This window comes from Manduca sexta, chromosome 26 (genome assembly GCF_014839805.1).
Source record: "Manduca sexta isolate Smith_Timp_Sample1 chromosome 26, JHU_Msex_v1.0, whole genome shotgun sequence".
Classification (NCBI taxonomy): domain Eukaryota; kingdom Metazoa; phylum Arthropoda; class Insecta; order Lepidoptera; family Sphingidae; genus Manduca; species Manduca sexta.
In genome coordinates this window covers 18,601,054-18,619,061 of record NC_051140.1, presented here as the reverse complement: position 1 = coordinate 18,619,061, position 18,008 = coordinate 18,601,054, and the positions used below count along the sequence as shown (strand labels likewise).

Below are 18,008 nucleotides of genomic sequence, written 5' to 3'. Positions count from 1 at the left end.
AAGTTTTTATAACAGTAAGAAATAAAATATTACGCTTTATGCCGATTAATTTACTCATTCCTATAATTATTAAATATTAATATGAAAACGGATAGACTCAAAAATAAGACGTCTGAAATGATACGTGAAAAACAAATTAAAAAATATATTATACAGTCTCCGCGCTTTCAACTCGAATAATAAGTAATTCTGATGGATACTTTATTTATAAAGAGAGATACAATACCATTTTAAAAAGCTAAAAATTATTACAATGGCCCTGTTACGTTGTATTATTGTTGTTGAATGTTATTTTTCTTTGGATAGCAATTCTCACATCCATTAATCTGAATTTTATGTCACGATTATCTTCCCTAGAAACTCAATAGTATAGCATACTACACCTAGGAGATATTATCACTTCAAAATTGGTTATATAACATCTTAATCAACGCATTTGTCCGCCTACAAACGATATTTTGTCTTCAGGCCTTTATTAAAGACCGTAGAGCGAAACAATAAAAACAATTCATTACAGAATGAACAGATTATAAATAATGTAGGTAACGTGTAATTAAAACCCAATTTATGTAAATCGAAGACATTATTACTGTCATAAATAAAGGCGCTGTGATAGAATTATACGATATAGAAGGTAAGGCTGCGGTCGTGGTGTGGGCGAGATCATTAAATGAATCTGCTTGGTGGTAGGTTTCTCGTAAAAATACCCCTGGGTTAATTAATGTTTAGTGTTAGGTTTTGAAATTGCAAGCACCTGTATTCTGATTTATTAATCTTTATAACTATCTAAATTATTACTAGATATTAATTTAATTTACAACAATAAACGATACCAGCTGCCACTACACACAAGTTTTTTTTCAACACCGCAAGTCCATATGTCTCTACCAATCACAAAATCTTTATTACAATTAATTTAACAATCGGCGAAACTGTCCGCTTATTCGCAATCGACCCAACCGCACCACAAACGCAGCTTACGGATGATATATTAAATTTTATTGTTTTAAACTCTCACGATATAATTGAGTCATGAAAATCGAATGGCCGTAATAACAGACGTAAAATATTTAAAAACATCGATAAATTACCTTTTATTGAGGATATTATTGCTGTGAATGTTTTGGGCGTTTCGTAATGTCCGTAGTAGGGCAAGGATGCGTTAAATCGTTAATATATGGAACTCATCTTTTACATAGCATAAAAATTGCCTAGTTTCCATAGGTGTTGGCATAAGGCAGTCGTAGTAAATATGCCAAATTTGTTCTATTCTGATGAGACCTTATTGGTGTAGAATAAGGCGTAGATAGCATGAACCTGCGTTTCAGTTAAGTTTCGCGCAACTCTAACATAAAATTTAAAAATCACCGATTAAATAAAATCAAAATTATCGTCAAAACCGTTTATTTCCAATCGTATAACATTTAAGCAGAAGCAGTTTCTATCATGGGGGGCACAGCAGGAGCTTCAGGGATCACAGGCGACGCATCACTTGAAACCGGAGCAGCAGTTGAAACTACAACATCAACAGAAGGCGAAGCATCAGTTACAGCTTCAGCTTTAGCCGGAGCCCCAGTCGATAACGCAGCATCAGCAGCAACAATCTCCGCAGGCACAGCAGGTGCAACAGGCAAATGGTCTCCTTCAAACTTAACACCATCAACTCCAGCGGTATACTTAGTGATGTACTTCTTTCCGTCATCGCCGACGTATGTCACTTCACCATCGACCACCATAACGTGACCCGTGCCATCAGCGTTGGCGATTAGCTTGCCGTTCTCAGATACAATGGTGCCTTCAGCAGTGACGTACCGCAGGGCGTACTGGCCGAATTCGTCTTGAATGTGCTCGTGTTTGAGGGCTGGGAGGAACCGCAGTGGGTTGGGTGCGGTCAAAACGCTTGAGGCGAAGAGGAGAGTGACGAATAACACAAACTGGAAGGAAATATTTATGAATTAGTATAATCATTTTGTTTTTGGATCTTGCCGATCTTACTATCGTAGAATATGGTTAAATAATATTATTAAATATATGAAAAGACCGGCCAATTTAGCATTAACTCCCATTAAAGGATCCAAATCCTGCCAAGGTATATTCAAACATATATTTCCCAAAATGTGAATCAAATCCAGGATCATCTGGCTTATATGCCGCTAGACGATGATTTATTAACGTGCAGGATTAACGCCTTTGTGGGATGAATTTTGATATATCCTTTCGTAGTCCTCAATAAATAATTTAAGTAGCCCCAGTACAAAACCCAATCACTGAGGTCTATATAAGTGGATATTAATTTAAAAATATTGCATTAGGAAAGCATTTGAGTGATTAGATATGATTATAATAATTAATAACTATTAAATAAATGCTACTTACTTTGTTCATTTTGAGTTTTTGTATTTGCGATGTTACTCAGATGAATGGGAGGATCGTTGTACAATTTCAAATCAGATACACCATTTATATACAACTCAACTACATCAGAGAATGTTGCGAAACTTGTCAAGAACAACATTTTTGCTAATTATCTTTTAATAGTAACGCATAAAGTCATTACCCTGACATTACTACTTTAGATCTTAACTGGTTTAATTAATAATATGAATCGGCATTCTTAAAATCAATTACAATTATTTTGAAATAAAAACTAAAAACTATTTAAACGGATTTTATCGCGGTTTTTTATATTATTATTTTCTCCCGACGTTTCGAAGACTTTGCAGCCTTCATGGTCACGGGGGGGACTGAGGTGTTGTTCATCCGTAAAGTCAAAGTTACAATATCTACCTACATTTTTCAAATATACAACTTTTTAAAATTTTATCTGTTGACGGTCCGATCTACGCAGAATGAGCTCACAGTGTCTTGAGGTCTGGCAGCCGGTCTTTTGGGATCCGATTTAATTAAATGTAGAACAGGATCCCAGGCTTGTGCAAGCTTCCAACCATCTTCCCTATTGAAATTTGGGTGTTTTTAATTTCAATAGCCTCGCGAATCATCCTAGGCAGGAATCGGTGTTCTTTGGCAAGGATTTGTGGCTTGTCTAATCGCAAATAATGATTGGAGCCTCCTTCAGAATGTTCAGCGACTGCAGACTTCGTAGAGCGTCGGTGTTTCACGTCAGCTATATGTTCTTTTACGCGGGTCCCTATATTTCTTTTTGTTTGTCCTATATAAGAGAGGCCACAGTTGCAGTCTATCTTGTATACGCCCGGTTCTTGCAGAGGTATATGGCACTTGACAGGTGGTAAAAATTGACTAATCTTCTTAGGCGGCTTGAAATAGGTGTTTATTGAAGCACGCTTCAGGATGTAGCCAATCTTGTCGGTGACTCCTCTCACATATGGTAGTACAACCGGAACACGTTCAACTGTGGCTGGTTTCACTCGGTCTCTGTGACGGCGGCGTGGAATTTGGAGCTTGTTGTCTCGCAGTACTTGCTTGACATGTTGTAGCTCAGCGGCCAGGTGTTTCTCGTCACAGATTCCTCGTGCTCTCTGAAACAATGATTTGCCCACGGTAGCTAACTGTTTTGGATGGTGGTGAGATTCACCGTTCAGATATTTATCAGTATGGGTCTGTTTCCGATACACAGTATGACTTAAGGTCTGATCAGGATTACGAATGACTAAAACATCCAAGAAAGCAAGAGATTTGTTGTGTTCTAACTCCATAGTGAATTGGATTTTATTATTGATGGAGTTAAGGTGATTTAAAAATGCAGATACTTTGTCCGATGGTAAAATTGTGAAAGTATCATCTACGTACCGTTTGTAAAAACCTTGGAGAGACCGGTGATGTTGTCAGGGCTGTCTCCTCGAAGTCCTCCATGAATATATCGGCGACTACCGGAGATACAGGGGGAGCCCATCGCTACACCCTCTACTTGTACATAGAACTGATCATTCCACAACATATAGCCAGATGTATGGCAGTGTTGGAGTAGTTCTGCATATTCCACAGGTATGTTATTATCTACTAACTTCTTAGACACAATCTTGATGCAATCTTGTAATGGTAAGCTCGTGAAGAGAGACTGGACATCAAAACTGACCATTGTTTCATTGTCAGCTAACTGTAGGTGTTTAATGTCGCTGACAAATTGGTATGAATCCTTCACAGATGCTCTAGTGTTTCCTCTGAGGGGTGAAAGCACTTTTGCTACGTGCTGAGCCAATCTGTAGGTTGGTGTGTCGATCTGACTCACAATGGGACGTAGTGGAGCATTTGACTTGTGTATTTTCGGCAGTCCATACAGTTTAGGCGGTTTTGCACACGAAGGAACGAGTAAGTTTACGTCGAGATTTAATTTATCGGAGTAATTTTTATTAAAGTGCTAGTAGCCTTCAATATCTTGTTAGTCGGGTCTGATTTGACTATTCTATACGTGCTTCCATCCGATAAAAGTTGTTCCATTTTATGATTGTAGTCTGACGTATCCATTACTACTGTCGCATTCCCTTTATCTGCACGGAGAATGGTAAGGTCTTTCCTTGATCGCAAGTTCTTCAAAGCGATATATTGATGTTTTGGAAGATTTGGTTTCGGCATTTTCTTTTGACGCAAAATTGACGAAATGTCTTGGCGTATTGCCTCCGAATCTTCCTTTTTTATATTATTCATGAAAAGACTGTTCTCAACATTGCAAATAATGTCTTCATACGGCATCCTTCGTGACAAGATTGGCTACATCCTGAAGCGTGCTTCAATAAAAACCTATTTCAAGCCGCCTAAGAAGATTAGTCAATTTTTACCACCTGTCAAGTGCCATATACCTCTGCAAGAACCGGGCGTATACAAGATAGACTGCAACTGTGGCCTCTCTTATATAGGACAAACAAAAAGAAATATAGGGACCCGCGTAAAAGAACATATAGCTGACGTGAAACACCGACGCTCTACGAAGTCTGCAGTCGCTGAACATTCTGAAGGAGGCTCCAATCATTATTTGCGATTAGACAAGCCACAAATCCTTGCCAAAGAACACCGATTCCTGCCTAGGATGATTCGCGAGGCTATTGAAATTAAAAACACCCAAATTTCAATAGGGAAGATGGTTGGAAGCTTGCACAAGCCTGGGATCCTGTTCTACATTTAATTAAATCGGATCCCAAAAGACCGGCTGCCAGACCTCAAGACACTGTGAGCTCATTCTGCGTAGATCGGACCGTCAACAGATAAAATTTTAAAAAGTTGTATATTTGAAAAATGTAGGTAGATATTGTAACTTTGACTTTACGGATGAACAACACCTCAGTCCCCCCCGTGACCATGAAGGCTGCAAAGTCTTCGAAACGTCGGGAGAAAATAATAATATAAAAAACCGCGATAAAATCCGTTTAAATAGTTTTTAGTTTTTATTTCAATGTCTAACATTCGCGTAAACATAAGAAATCATTATACAATTATTTTATTGTTTTTAAATTACTGCCAAGATGTTTTCTATTTGCTTACCTTCTTGTAGTATGTGGAGACATTTATATGTGTATTAGTATTAACTCAAACATTTTGATATACATATGCATATATTTTGATAAAAAATTATACACAGATCAACCGAGTCCTTAATGAACATAATAAGCTATATTTATCCCAGAAAAGTGCGCAATAGAACATTCCGGAAAAATTACTTTTACGAGATAGGAGTGTAAATCTAATATTGCTTAAAAAAATCTGCCTCGGTGGCATAGTTGGATTATATGTGCGGTACTATCACCGCACTGAGGTTCCGATTTCGAATCCCGGGTCAGGCAGTCATATTTGGATTTTGGGTTATATCTAGAGTCTGGAATATGAACCCGATGTGATGATAGGCTCGCTATATTACATCATGGGACGGAACACACATAACTGTACCTCTCCCTACCCCATAAAGAGTACATAAATCATGTGTATTAGTTTAAAAATCCTACTCTCGTTGTTTATTTTAGCAAAAATGTATAATAGCTTAGTGATATAATATGTTACAAAAACATCAGCGATATGTAATCTCTTGATAACCAATATTTTTGGGAAACCCTTAAGAAATAATTTCTCCGGGAGTCTATAATTTGTACCGAAGTAAAATACGATACAGCCGATACTCGCTTATCTTAATTTCGCAATAAATAAAAATTATATTGCTTAGGGATAAACACACAAACACTTTTTATTTTACGTACTTTTATTTTCTTTATTTTACTCTGCTTTATCAAGACTGGATTTATTCGACTAGGTTATATTGTTTGAGGACTTTTTTGCTTTAACTTTTCTATCTTAAGTGGACTGTATATTTGTCCTATAGTATTATTTGTAGTACCTCCGGTGACCAGAACACAAGCTAATTCTTACCATGGGCACGGGGGGTTACTAATTGCTTTGTCCTGTACACAGTTATGTCAAGGTAGTCTTTATAATGCATAACTTTACATGTTTTTTGTTTTTGTGGAAATAAACTTATTATTATTATATTTTGTTAATACATTAGCTTTAGCTCGCGGATCTGCCTGCAATCAAACACGTCTCGGAATAAAATTATAAATTCGTTTTATCATTATAGCGATGCCATGCCAAATACATGACATGCCGAATAAAAATCAGACTAAAACCATCCTATGGGAGTAAATTACCAGGATGAAATGTATATATTAATTTAGGACATGCTCTATCCGTGTGCCAAATTTCACCCTAATTCGAACAGTGATTACAGCTAAAAAAACATACAAATCATCATATTTAAACTTAGTCTTAGGAACGAGTGTAGTACAGTGTTACCTTTACTTTGGGTAATAAATCACATAGTTACGATTAACTTGCTTTTTTACAACGTACACTATACCATTGGCGAAGGGAGCAACTTTAACAAAACCCAACACACCTTATAGATGAAGGCTGAAAAGTCTTCGAAACGTCGGGAGAAAACTAAAATATTAAAACCGCGATAAAATCCGAAAAATAGTTCAATTTTAATGTCTAACATTCGCGTAAACATAAGAAATCATACACCTTATAGATACTTATAGGTAAGTATGCATGAATGCGGTCTTCAAATCATTTTAATGATGATTGGATTTCACATCAATTACTAAAAGGAAGCCCGCAAAAATCGAATTAAATGCATCCTTTGCCACTGCAACATAAACAATCATAAACACACATGTGCCTACACTTGAGGAATAGTCGTGATCTTCTACAATGTACATACAAACATACACAAAGCCATATCCTCCTCCATTTTTATCCATATATGAATGTACAACAATATGTCGTTTCTTTATAATTACAGTCATTCGCTGCCGATGGAACTGGGGCCCACTCGGTTCAAGACACCAAGTTAATAATGTCCATTTAAATACTTAATTGCACGTAGGTGGGACTTCGCCTTAACAATGCTTGTTTATAGACTTCCTTGGGTGAGTTGCCAGTTAAATAATAAATATTACAGTATATTATCAGAGTGGTAGACAAGGATGAAAGATAATGATACCTCGCATCTTCTACGCAGACTAATTAATCATCTCTCATAGATATTAATTGCCAATGATGATGATGATCACGGGGGGGACCCGTGACCATGAAGGCTGCAAAGTCTTCGAAACGTCGGGAGAAAATAATAATATAAAGAACCGCGATAAAATCCGTTAAATAGTTTTTATTTCAATGTCTAACATTCGCGTAAACATAAGAAATCATTATAGGTTATTCTTATATTCCAGAAAATTATAGACTAGGAATTTTATTTTGAGAAAGGTATTTTACGCCAAAACAGTGCTTAATAGCAGAAATAGATATTGCAGTGACCCTACTCCCAACCTCTGACCTACAACGTAATATATCTCTTATTAATGTAATTATGAGACTTAAAATCTTATGTCTCAAGCTGAGAAGTACCTTTTACGCCAAACGGTACTTTGTAATTCAAAATTCTGTATAGCGTTGGTATTGCTTATGGGCAATCGTATCACTTACCATCAGGAAAGCGGCATGCTCGATTCGTCAATTAATTACAATAAAATAATTTAAAAAGAGAATTAATTTTAATAAAATCACTTAATTCAGTTTTACAGTGGTAGGTACAATTTTCTACACTAGCAACCCACACTTTCCAATCGAATGAATGTGTCGCTTGAGTTTATGGAGAATAAATGATGGTAACATTAATGAGAGGCTACAGTCTGATGAGTTCACTCCAACGCAGAATGATGCCTTGTTTGTTTAACCGATATCTGCTCCTGTGGGCGGGCTTAAAATAAATTAAGAACAATTATTATTATTATAGCAAAGAGTTGGAAGCAATTGAATCACCTGTAGACCTTAAACAAAAGAAATAGAGATTAGTGGAGAAATTCGGGTACTTGAGTATACAAATCATTGTTATGTATAAATATTTGTATCTACCTGGATACTGACCACCGCATACAGGGCGTAAAATCCAACATAAAGGCTAACTTAAAAGTGTTGCGTGCCGGGATCAGTCTGTATATGTACCTACATATATGCGGTTCGAAACAGGCCGACATAATTGTGTCTACTGTTAAGGGATAATCATGTCTCGTCAGTCGCCATTCTCTCTGGACCTTACTTCACTTACCATCAGGTGAGTGTATCACTGTTTACTCGTATAAAAATGTGACACCATTTAAACGCTAAAGAAGTTGTCACTTTTTATTGCTTCTCTGCCTTTTTTTTATTACTATAAATGACGAGATGATCTTGCCGTTCGTCTGATGGTAAGCGATACGACCGCCCATAAACAGCAGAAACACCATTCAACACCTTGATTTACAAAGTATTGTTTGGTATTTCATTGAGCTCGCCATCCTGAGACATGAGATGTTAAGTCTATTATGTGCAGTAGTTACACTGGCTATAATGTCCTTCTAACCGAAACACAACACTGACTACACATTGCTGCTTGGTGGCAGAAATAGACATTGCGGTGGTACCTACTCAGACGGACATATGAGAGACCTTACACCAGTAGAGACTTTAGTATTATCCTGGTGGAACTAATTTATGCTATAGATTCTTAAAGGTTTTCCCGAGATATACTTATAGTATATATACATGAAGAGCTGAAAACACTATATAAGCTAACAAACAAAGAAATAAGAAGATGCTATGATATTCATAGAATGAATACTATACAGACACACTTAGAGAACTCTAGGTCTACAAAGAAAGCGCATAGAGAACTGGATAAAACAAAGAAGTGGATTCCAACACTCTGTTCTGGCTCTACAAAGGTTAAATCTCGCAAGGAAATTATAAATATTGCTACAGATTTTTATGCAGACCTTTTTAGCCAACCAAACTCAACACAAAAAACACATACTGCACATCCTTATAACATCATTCTCCCTGTGCATAACTTTACAGAGCTTGAAATAATGAAACAAATAATGAAACTTAAGTCAGATAAAAGCCCAGGACCCGACGGATTAACAAATGAATGTATCAAACTCGCAAGATTTCTCCTACTGACACCGGTCACGATACTTTTGAACAAAGTGCTAGAAGAAGAAGTCGTACCACACACATGGACAGAGTCTGAAATAATTTTACTATACAAAAAAGGCGACCCCGCTGATATAACGAACTACCGCCCAATTAGCCTCATGTCTTCGTTGTACAAGTTGTTTTCTTCATGTCTACTCGATAGGCTATCCCCTGCAATCGACGAGCACCAACCGATCGAACAGGCTGGATTCAGGAGCGGATTTAGCACTGTAGACCATATCCAAGTAGTTGATCAGGTGTTAGAGAAATATTTTGAATTCCGCCGTCCATTATATATAGCTTTTATTGACTATAAAAAGCTTTTGACTCCATTACTCACGAAAGCATATGGGAATCATTAAGGGAGTTAAAAATACACGTAAAATATATAAATATTCTGAAAAACATCTACGCCAATTGTACAGGTAGAGTCAAGTTGGACAGATCTGGAACAAAAATTAATATATGCAGAGGCGTGAGACAAGGCGACCCCGTCTCTCCCAAACTGTTTATAGCAGTGCTCCAGCATGTAATGAAGAACCTACCATGGTCGAAGCAGGGAATTTATATGAACGGAAAATACCTAAGCCACCTACGGTTTGCAGATGACATTATTTTGTTTTCGGAATGCCCACATAACTTAAATAGCATGATAAATGACCTGAATACAGCTAGTATAAATGTAGGACTGGAAATGAATTTGAATAAAACGAAGGTCATGTCCAACAACCACGAGATACCAATATTGGTGGAAGGCACGCCTCTAGAGTTTGTGAAGGAGTACATATACCTGGGGAAAAGGATATCGTTTGTCAAAGACAGAGGCGCGGAAGAAGTGAACAGAAGAGTAGCAACCACCTGGAAAAATTTCTGGGCCCATAAAGAAGTACTCAAATCGAATCTCCCACTGTCGACAAAGAAAATAGTCATGGATACAAACATACTCCCCTGTCTCACATATGGGTGCCAAACTTGGACATTCGACGCCACAACAAGGAAAAAATCCAGACAACCCAAAGGAAAATGGAGAGAAGCTGCTTAGGCATAAAATTAAGAGATAGGGTAAAGTGTACCGACATCCGTAACATGACGGCGATAACTGATGCCTTGACTTTCTCGTTGAAAAGAAAATGGCAGTGGGCAGACCATGTGGCCAGATATAAAGACGACGGGTGGACCTTACGTTCGCTAATGTGGAACGGTCCACGAGGTAAGAGAGCGAAAGGCCGACCGTGCGCCAGGTGGTCTGACGAGATCGTAGAGACGGCAGGCCGAGATTGGTTAAGCGTCGCGAAGGATAGAGATAAGTGGAGTTCCTCGGAGGAGGCTTTTACCCGAAGGGGGTCCATAACTTAAAAATTAACTTTAATTAAATTAATTTTAAAAGAAATAAGTCACCTATTGCATGTTTATTGAACTAAGTATGGAATAAATAAAGCTTTATTATTATTATTATATATACATGATTGTAAAAATCCAATACAAAGCAAACTCACTTAATGGTAAGCCGCTTATAACCCAGACAATTGAATTATTTATTACTGAATATTATTACAAATCCGTTCACTCGACATGAACTAAGATGTTCGAACCCAGAATAAATCTTCCCAAAAATAATTCTTTCACTTATAAATAAAACAATCATTTTTTATTAATCCGAATATGATACGGATATATCCGAAATTACGTTACCCGTGGGATACGAGCCGGCCAGGCGCAGGTAAAAATTTCGGATATAAAATTTCATATCGGAACCGATTTTATTGACCATAATTTGATTAAAACAAAAATTACACCTGAACACGCGCCATTCCGTCGCGGTCGGTGTTGTTAGCATATTTCAAAATAGTTTGTTTTGCAAAACGCCCAATGTGTTTAAAGTCTGAATAAAATAGAGCCTCTGAATTTTCGAAATTATGTGTATTGTCAATCAATTATCAATTGCCTTAACGGTTATGAAAAATTGCGAGGAAATCAACGTGTAAGCTCTATAAGATAAAATAGAAAATAGGGTGCGTCATAAACCTTAACTTTTGCTACAAAACACTATTTAGCGTTGAATAAATTCAAATTAAAAAAAAGAAAAAAAATAATTTGGTATGTGAACACTCGTTTTCTCGTTCGATTCATTAATTGACAACCCCACTATGATTCGGAATTAGAATTCCGATTTCATACAAACCACCAGATTATGAAATAATTGGCTATTTCCTCATAAGTCCAATTTCACAGACGTCACGCAACATTGACAAAGTGAGCAGAGCGGAGTGCGTATTAATTAGTTTTAACGAACGCAGCGACGCGTCCACCCATCCAACACAATCCTGCACGCCGGACAATCGGACAAAGATAGAATGACCGGTTTCAGTTAAATAGTTACATATTTACTGATCATGAGGCTTGTAGTGGCGAAGGTTGAAATATTTGAAAAGGTAACTCGAGGCAAAAAAATTGCCTTAGAAGCATCTGAATGTTTGCCGGCAAAAATTCAGATGCTTCAAGAGTTAACACATCGCGGCCAAACGTAAATAAATCTAAAAGGGAAGCCGGTAGGAATCGGTTTGTATGGACGCTTCGCCTCTGGAGGCTTGTCATTTGTTCTGATACGGCATAGTGACTGTAACACAATAGTCAATTCGGATGAAGTGATTGCACCAGATAATTGAAATTAACCTTTTCCTCTATATTTCAGAATCAGACTAGTTCTCGCATCTATAACAAGTTTATTTCATTTGTATTTTCGTTCTCAGTCCTCAAAATCAAATTGTGTTGAAATTAATTTAAATTCGCAGTAAATCGTGAAATAAGAGCATGAATTGTTGATATTTGTAAAAAAATCTTTTGAAATATATTTCGCACATCTATAAGAAGAAAGTCACATAAAAGAAAAATGTGTAGTTAATTATTTTTTTTATTGCCTTGATAGACAAATGAGGAATCGGTCCGCCTGATGGTAAGCAGCATCCGCCGCCCATAGACTAAAGCAATGCCACAGCCAAGACTTGTCTACCGGGAAAATAAGTTAAATTCAGAAGAGGACATTTTCTCTGCTAGCACAATTACAAATATGGCTAAATGGTAGTGCGGAGAGTCTCACTACAATATAGTACCCACACGATATGTTATAATTATTTGTCGATAACGAGGGGGAACCCTTCGTTTTGCGTCATTCTCATAGTAAAAGAGAAACTGAGTCAGCGCAAACAAATCTTTGCTTATCACATTCCCCTTTTTGTCTTTATTACTTGGCTTAGTCAGCCACCCACGATTTTACGATTAACTTTATATGTATAACCGACTTCAAAAAAAGAGGTTAACAATTCGACGTGTATTTATATTTTTTTAAATACAATATTTCCACTTCATTAATTATTATTATTTATTATTTCCGCCCTCACAGCCGCTACAACTCCTGTAAGTCAGGATCAGCAGTGGCACACATTTTATGACACCGAGCGGTGAAGCTCGGCGAGTCTCAGGGAAAATATAATCCCCGGCAAACGAAGTATAAAACCCTACAAAATGATACACGACATGGAATAAATTCCAGGTACTTCCGTAGCCTACATATACTGCTTCTAGGTCAAACGATCAACCAACTGACCTACAATTAAACTTCAAAACAAAAAGACGACATAAAGGCCCGTGCACACTGAATTCGGCGACACGACGCTATAAATCTCACCGCGCTCTGTAATTACACTCGCGCTCATTAATAATGCATAACTCGATCAAACGCGCGACATCACGGCGAATTTACTGTACGCGACCGTGTACACTGAGGAATTAGTGCTAAAGACGCAAGAGCGACGTCAATGTCAAATACTATTTACTTGTACGAAGTCTCGCTTGATGAAACGTCATAATTGGATATAAACAGAATGATTGCATTGCATTAGGAGCCGTTCAAGTCTTACGTAACACAATTTTTGAAGATTTTTAAATCCCGCACTCCCTAACATAACGCGTCGTAACGTTTTCCTGTACGCCCTTGCTCCCTCCAAAAGTTATGTAACACGAAAGTGACAATTTTATTTGTAACATTCACAATTATTTTGCGCAAAATACCGGAAGTTCGATAAAATACCTTTGTTATTGTTTTAAAATAAAAGAAACCAGTGTTACATAACGCTTTGTACGAGACTCCCCTCCCGCCCCAAATTGCGTTACGTAATACTTGAACGGCTCCTTAGTTAATATTAGTCCCATCATGATCTGCCACATGAAATCCATTGCTCTCACCCTCTTCCGAAGATTTCCAGACATTTGTCAAAAGCGGTTTGCATTTAGCAAGTTCTTACAATCTTGTCCACCTTGTAGATGGATGTCCACCGCTGCGCTTGCCGGTACATAATCTTCGTTCGAGAACTTTTTGTGCATACAGACACGCAGCCTGCGTTTTATAAGTGAAATCTCTAGTTCATGGATGGCGGAAACTGGTTGGTATTAGGTAGGCCCCGAACTTTTGTCCCCACTCGGATTTTTTAAACAAGCTATTTCAATATTTAAAGGGGGACTATGTTTAGCAGTGGACACCCTGTAGCTGATGTGGTAATATAAATTTTATTTGGATTAGTAAAACTCGCGAAAGGAAAAAAAATAATAGCTTTAACCATATCGTTTAGCAGACGAGACTGTATATTTTTTTTAATAAAAGACATATTACAAGACTAATAAAAACTTATTTTAATTAGCAGCATGATATGAGTAATGTCCAGTGTGTAGCCTCCTCTAGTAATCGAACGCACGATCGTGTTATTCTGTAAATTAAAACCCACCTTCATGAGTATTATCGACTGAATAAATACCAATACCGTACTAATGGTTCTCGAATGAATCTCGATTGGAGAACGAAACTGACTTTCTCGTGTCAAATTTAAAATAGTGTACTGGTGTAGTCTAATAATAAAATAAATTAATGGATATTAACTACATTTAAAATAAATTAAATGTAGTTAATATCCATGCAGCAGAAAGGCAACATTTATAGTAAATGCTTAGTTTTTTTAGCTATAGAATTACGATCAAGCTATTTTTTATAATATGCTATTTTTTTAAATATCTGATAACGACAATAGAATGGACTGCTTACAAACTATTATAACAATAATTTTAGTCTCCAATAATACTAATATTATACTTAAGATTTTGTTTGTTTGTTTGATCGCGCTAAACTTGGGAACTTCTAAATTGATTTTGATTTTTTTTCACTTATAGAAAGCTACATTTCACCTGAGTGCTTATAGACTACATTTTATCTCGGGAAAATATTTAGCCCCGATTTTTTTTTCACGCGGGCCTTCGCCCGCAGCTTCCTGCTGCCAGAATGTAGTGATTAATACAGCAATACGTGGCACAGAACGCCCATCACTACAGAATAGTAAATTATCTAACATTCGCGTAAAGGTAAGAATTATTATACCTCCAATGTCATAATGTGATGATACGTAATACTACGTATTGTCATAAAACTATTTACGGATTTTATCACGGCTTTATATATCATAATTTTCATTCGTTCGAAGCCTTTCCCTTGATGGTCACAGGGAGACTGAGTATCAGAAGTATAACTAAACTATCGAGAAACAATGATAGTGGTAAAATTGACTCGCAAATGCTAATAAGACAAGTTATGTACGCAGAGCGCGGCCCGTCCGCCCTGCCTCCTTAACGCAGTACCGACCCGTGTTCTCTTAGCCCATTGTTATTACTCATTGTTTTTAAATTTGTTATCTTAATTTATATCGACGAACATCCCCGCCCCTTTCTTGTGCCCGTGACTGTTAAGTTAGGGTTAGTTCACACCAAGATATATTTGTGTGATATCTTTCAATATATAATCTATATATATAAAAATGAATTGCTGTTCGTTAGTCTCGCTAAAACTCGAGAACGGCTGAACGGATTTATCTTATCTTGGTCTTGAATTATTCGTGGAGGTCTAGGGAAGATTTAAAAGGTGAGAAAAATTCGAATAATTGCCGGGAAAATCCTCAAAACAGCATTTTTCTATTTCCCATACAAACGTTTTCTAAATAAAATGGAGAGTCAATTTGTAATTTATTACCGCTGCATAAAGTTCAAATTCGCGTGCGCGTTGGAGGATCTACTATCGCGTTCTGAAACTCAACAAAAGTGGAAGTGAATCGCGAACGCGACAAAATTGCATAGTCTCAAAATACATAGTACATAAATAGTGGTCGGCTTCGAGAAACTCAATTTTAGCTAACTTCAGTTGTTAATCTGTCCGATTATTTTTTAATAAGACTATATAGAAATCGAAAGATAAATCTTAAGTTTTGTCACAAATTAAATTATAAATCTTAAGTTAAATTTCTGAACGCAATCATAATATTTGACATTAGATTTGACAACCAACTAATATGTCAATCCATCCTGTCGCATTTCAGAGCACGGAAAAAGTATTATTACGATATTATATCTATCTTTGTGGTTACGTGCGCGAGAACTTTCTTTACTTTGGTGATCCTTTGTGATAGTGACATTCCAAGTAATGTGCTCTTTTTGTGATAGTGACACTTTACTGCTAAATGAGCGGGAAATTTTCTCACTTTGATTAATTACAATTTACGATGCCGAGGAGAAGACGACCTGACTTAGGTCGTCGTAGTCAATCAAATGTGCGAAGAGCTACCTCACGTGCTAACCGCACTGATGACCAGAGACAGACAGATCAAGAAAATAGTCGTATTGCTATGTCAGAATTGCGTTCTTTAGTGAGTGACAATGTAGGAGATAGGCTAAATTATTTATTCAATAAATGCTTTTTTATTAAATACGGATTCGATTTGTTTGTTTTAAAATCATTTTATACAAAAGATTAGGTCTTTTATTTATCGATGAGGTAGTACGAAGTCTGCCGGGTCAGCTAGTAATAATATAATAATATCAGCCCTGTATTATATACTGACCTACTGTTGGGCACGGGCCTCCTCTACTACTGAGAGAGATTAGGCCTTAGTCCACCACGCTGGCCTAGTGCGGAACTTCACACACCCTCGAAAATTCCTATAGAGAATTTCTCAGGTATGCAGGTTTCCTCTCGATGTTTTCCTTCACCGTTAAAGCAAGCGATAATTCACAAAGAATACACACATAATTTTTTAGAAAAGTCAGAGTTGTGTGCCCTTGGGATTTGAACCTGCGGACATTCGTTTCGGCAGTCCGTTCCACAACCAACTAGGCTGTCGCCGCTTTAATATATATCTTTCAATATTTAATCCAATTCACTGATAACAATTCTCAAAAAAATAATTTCAGTACAACTCTAAGATCGCTATGTTATTAATATTTGTATTCCATGAAAAATAAATTCTTTTGGCTTTTGGCCATCCAGCATTGTGATGATAAGTTAATTAAAGTTATTTATCGTAGTCAGAAAATCTATGAGAAGAAGAAACATTGCTGTTGCCTTTTTTTATACGTGCACTGATCCCACTACACTTGATGGTAAGTAGAGTGGGATCCAATAAAATGTCTACTGACGAGAGATGATTACCCTCGACAGTCGACGTAATTATGCCGGTCTTTTGAAGCTAGATATACACAGGCGGGTCCTGGAACGCGACATAGTTACGTGGGTCACTATGGCGGGTATTAATACCTTGTACCATGGTCACTATCCAGGCGGATATAAAATATATCCTACCACCGGCAAAGCCTTTTCTAAGTTAAAAACAAATTTCCAAGTAAATGAAGATTACTACTTTAATGATTTAACACACAATGCTAAAGAAAGTAGTGACCATGATGCTAATTTTTTATCTGCTTTAAAAAAGTAAACCATTTCGTCAATCCGTTCTCTTCTACCAAGAATATTGTCATTTATTCCTCACGTGTATAAACCGATAATATTCTAAAACAGATAGTATTAAAATTGTTTTGCATTCGTAATGCTAATAAGACACGTTGCGTACACGCAGCGGCCCTCTTGTTCTCTCTACAGCGCTGATGTGTCGAATGTATAAGTACTTCGGTTCCTGATCCGATTATATGATATGTTTGTAATATTAATATAATAAAATACACACCATAGAGTCTTGTCTACATGGCATTGACAGAAAAATATTGCGGCATTTTTATTTTATGACTGTAGTGCTATGTCTCGGTTCGATTCCTGGGTCGGGTAAAGTGATATTTGTTTTTTTGCTCAATATCAGCCGAGAGTCTGGAATTTGCGCCCAATATGATCGGCTTGCCCCCTATTACATCATGGAACAGAAAACACATCGCGGAAAATTTTATTCCGAAATCACACAAATTCTAGCTAGTAATTATGGGAAATAAGGTTACAGTCAAAAACTGAATAAATTATATTTACATTTTATATTTATGTCAATCACTTGAAATACGAAGATTTCTAATAAGATAAATACAAAATTGTATAGATTAATTGTTTGTACTTTAATATTGAAATTCTAACGGTAACATTCAATTTATTGTAGAAATAAGAGCAAAATATGCAATTATAATGTGAAAGACCATCCCAATTAACGTTAATTATTATATAA

The 18,008-nt window shown here is 36.8% G+C and overlaps 1 protein-coding gene across 1 annotated transcript; it reads right to left on the bottom strand.

Annotated features, from left to right (window-relative positions):
* Positions 1-1,400: 1,400 nt before the first annotated feature.
* On the bottom strand, positions 1,401-2,432 carry LOC115453503 (larval cuticle protein 16/17-like). The gene is made up of 2 exons (XM_030182200.2): positions 2,377-2,432; positions 1,401-1,934 (listed from the first exon to the last, which is right to left on the bottom strand). Exons 1-2 carry the CDS (start codon positions 2,383-2,385, stop codon positions 1,425-1,427), a joined length of 519 nt encoding a protein of 172 aa, XP_030038060.2. The 5' UTR covers positions 2,386-2,432; the 3' UTR covers positions 1,401-1,424.
* Between the last annotated feature and the right edge of the window lie 15,576 nt (positions 2,433-18,008).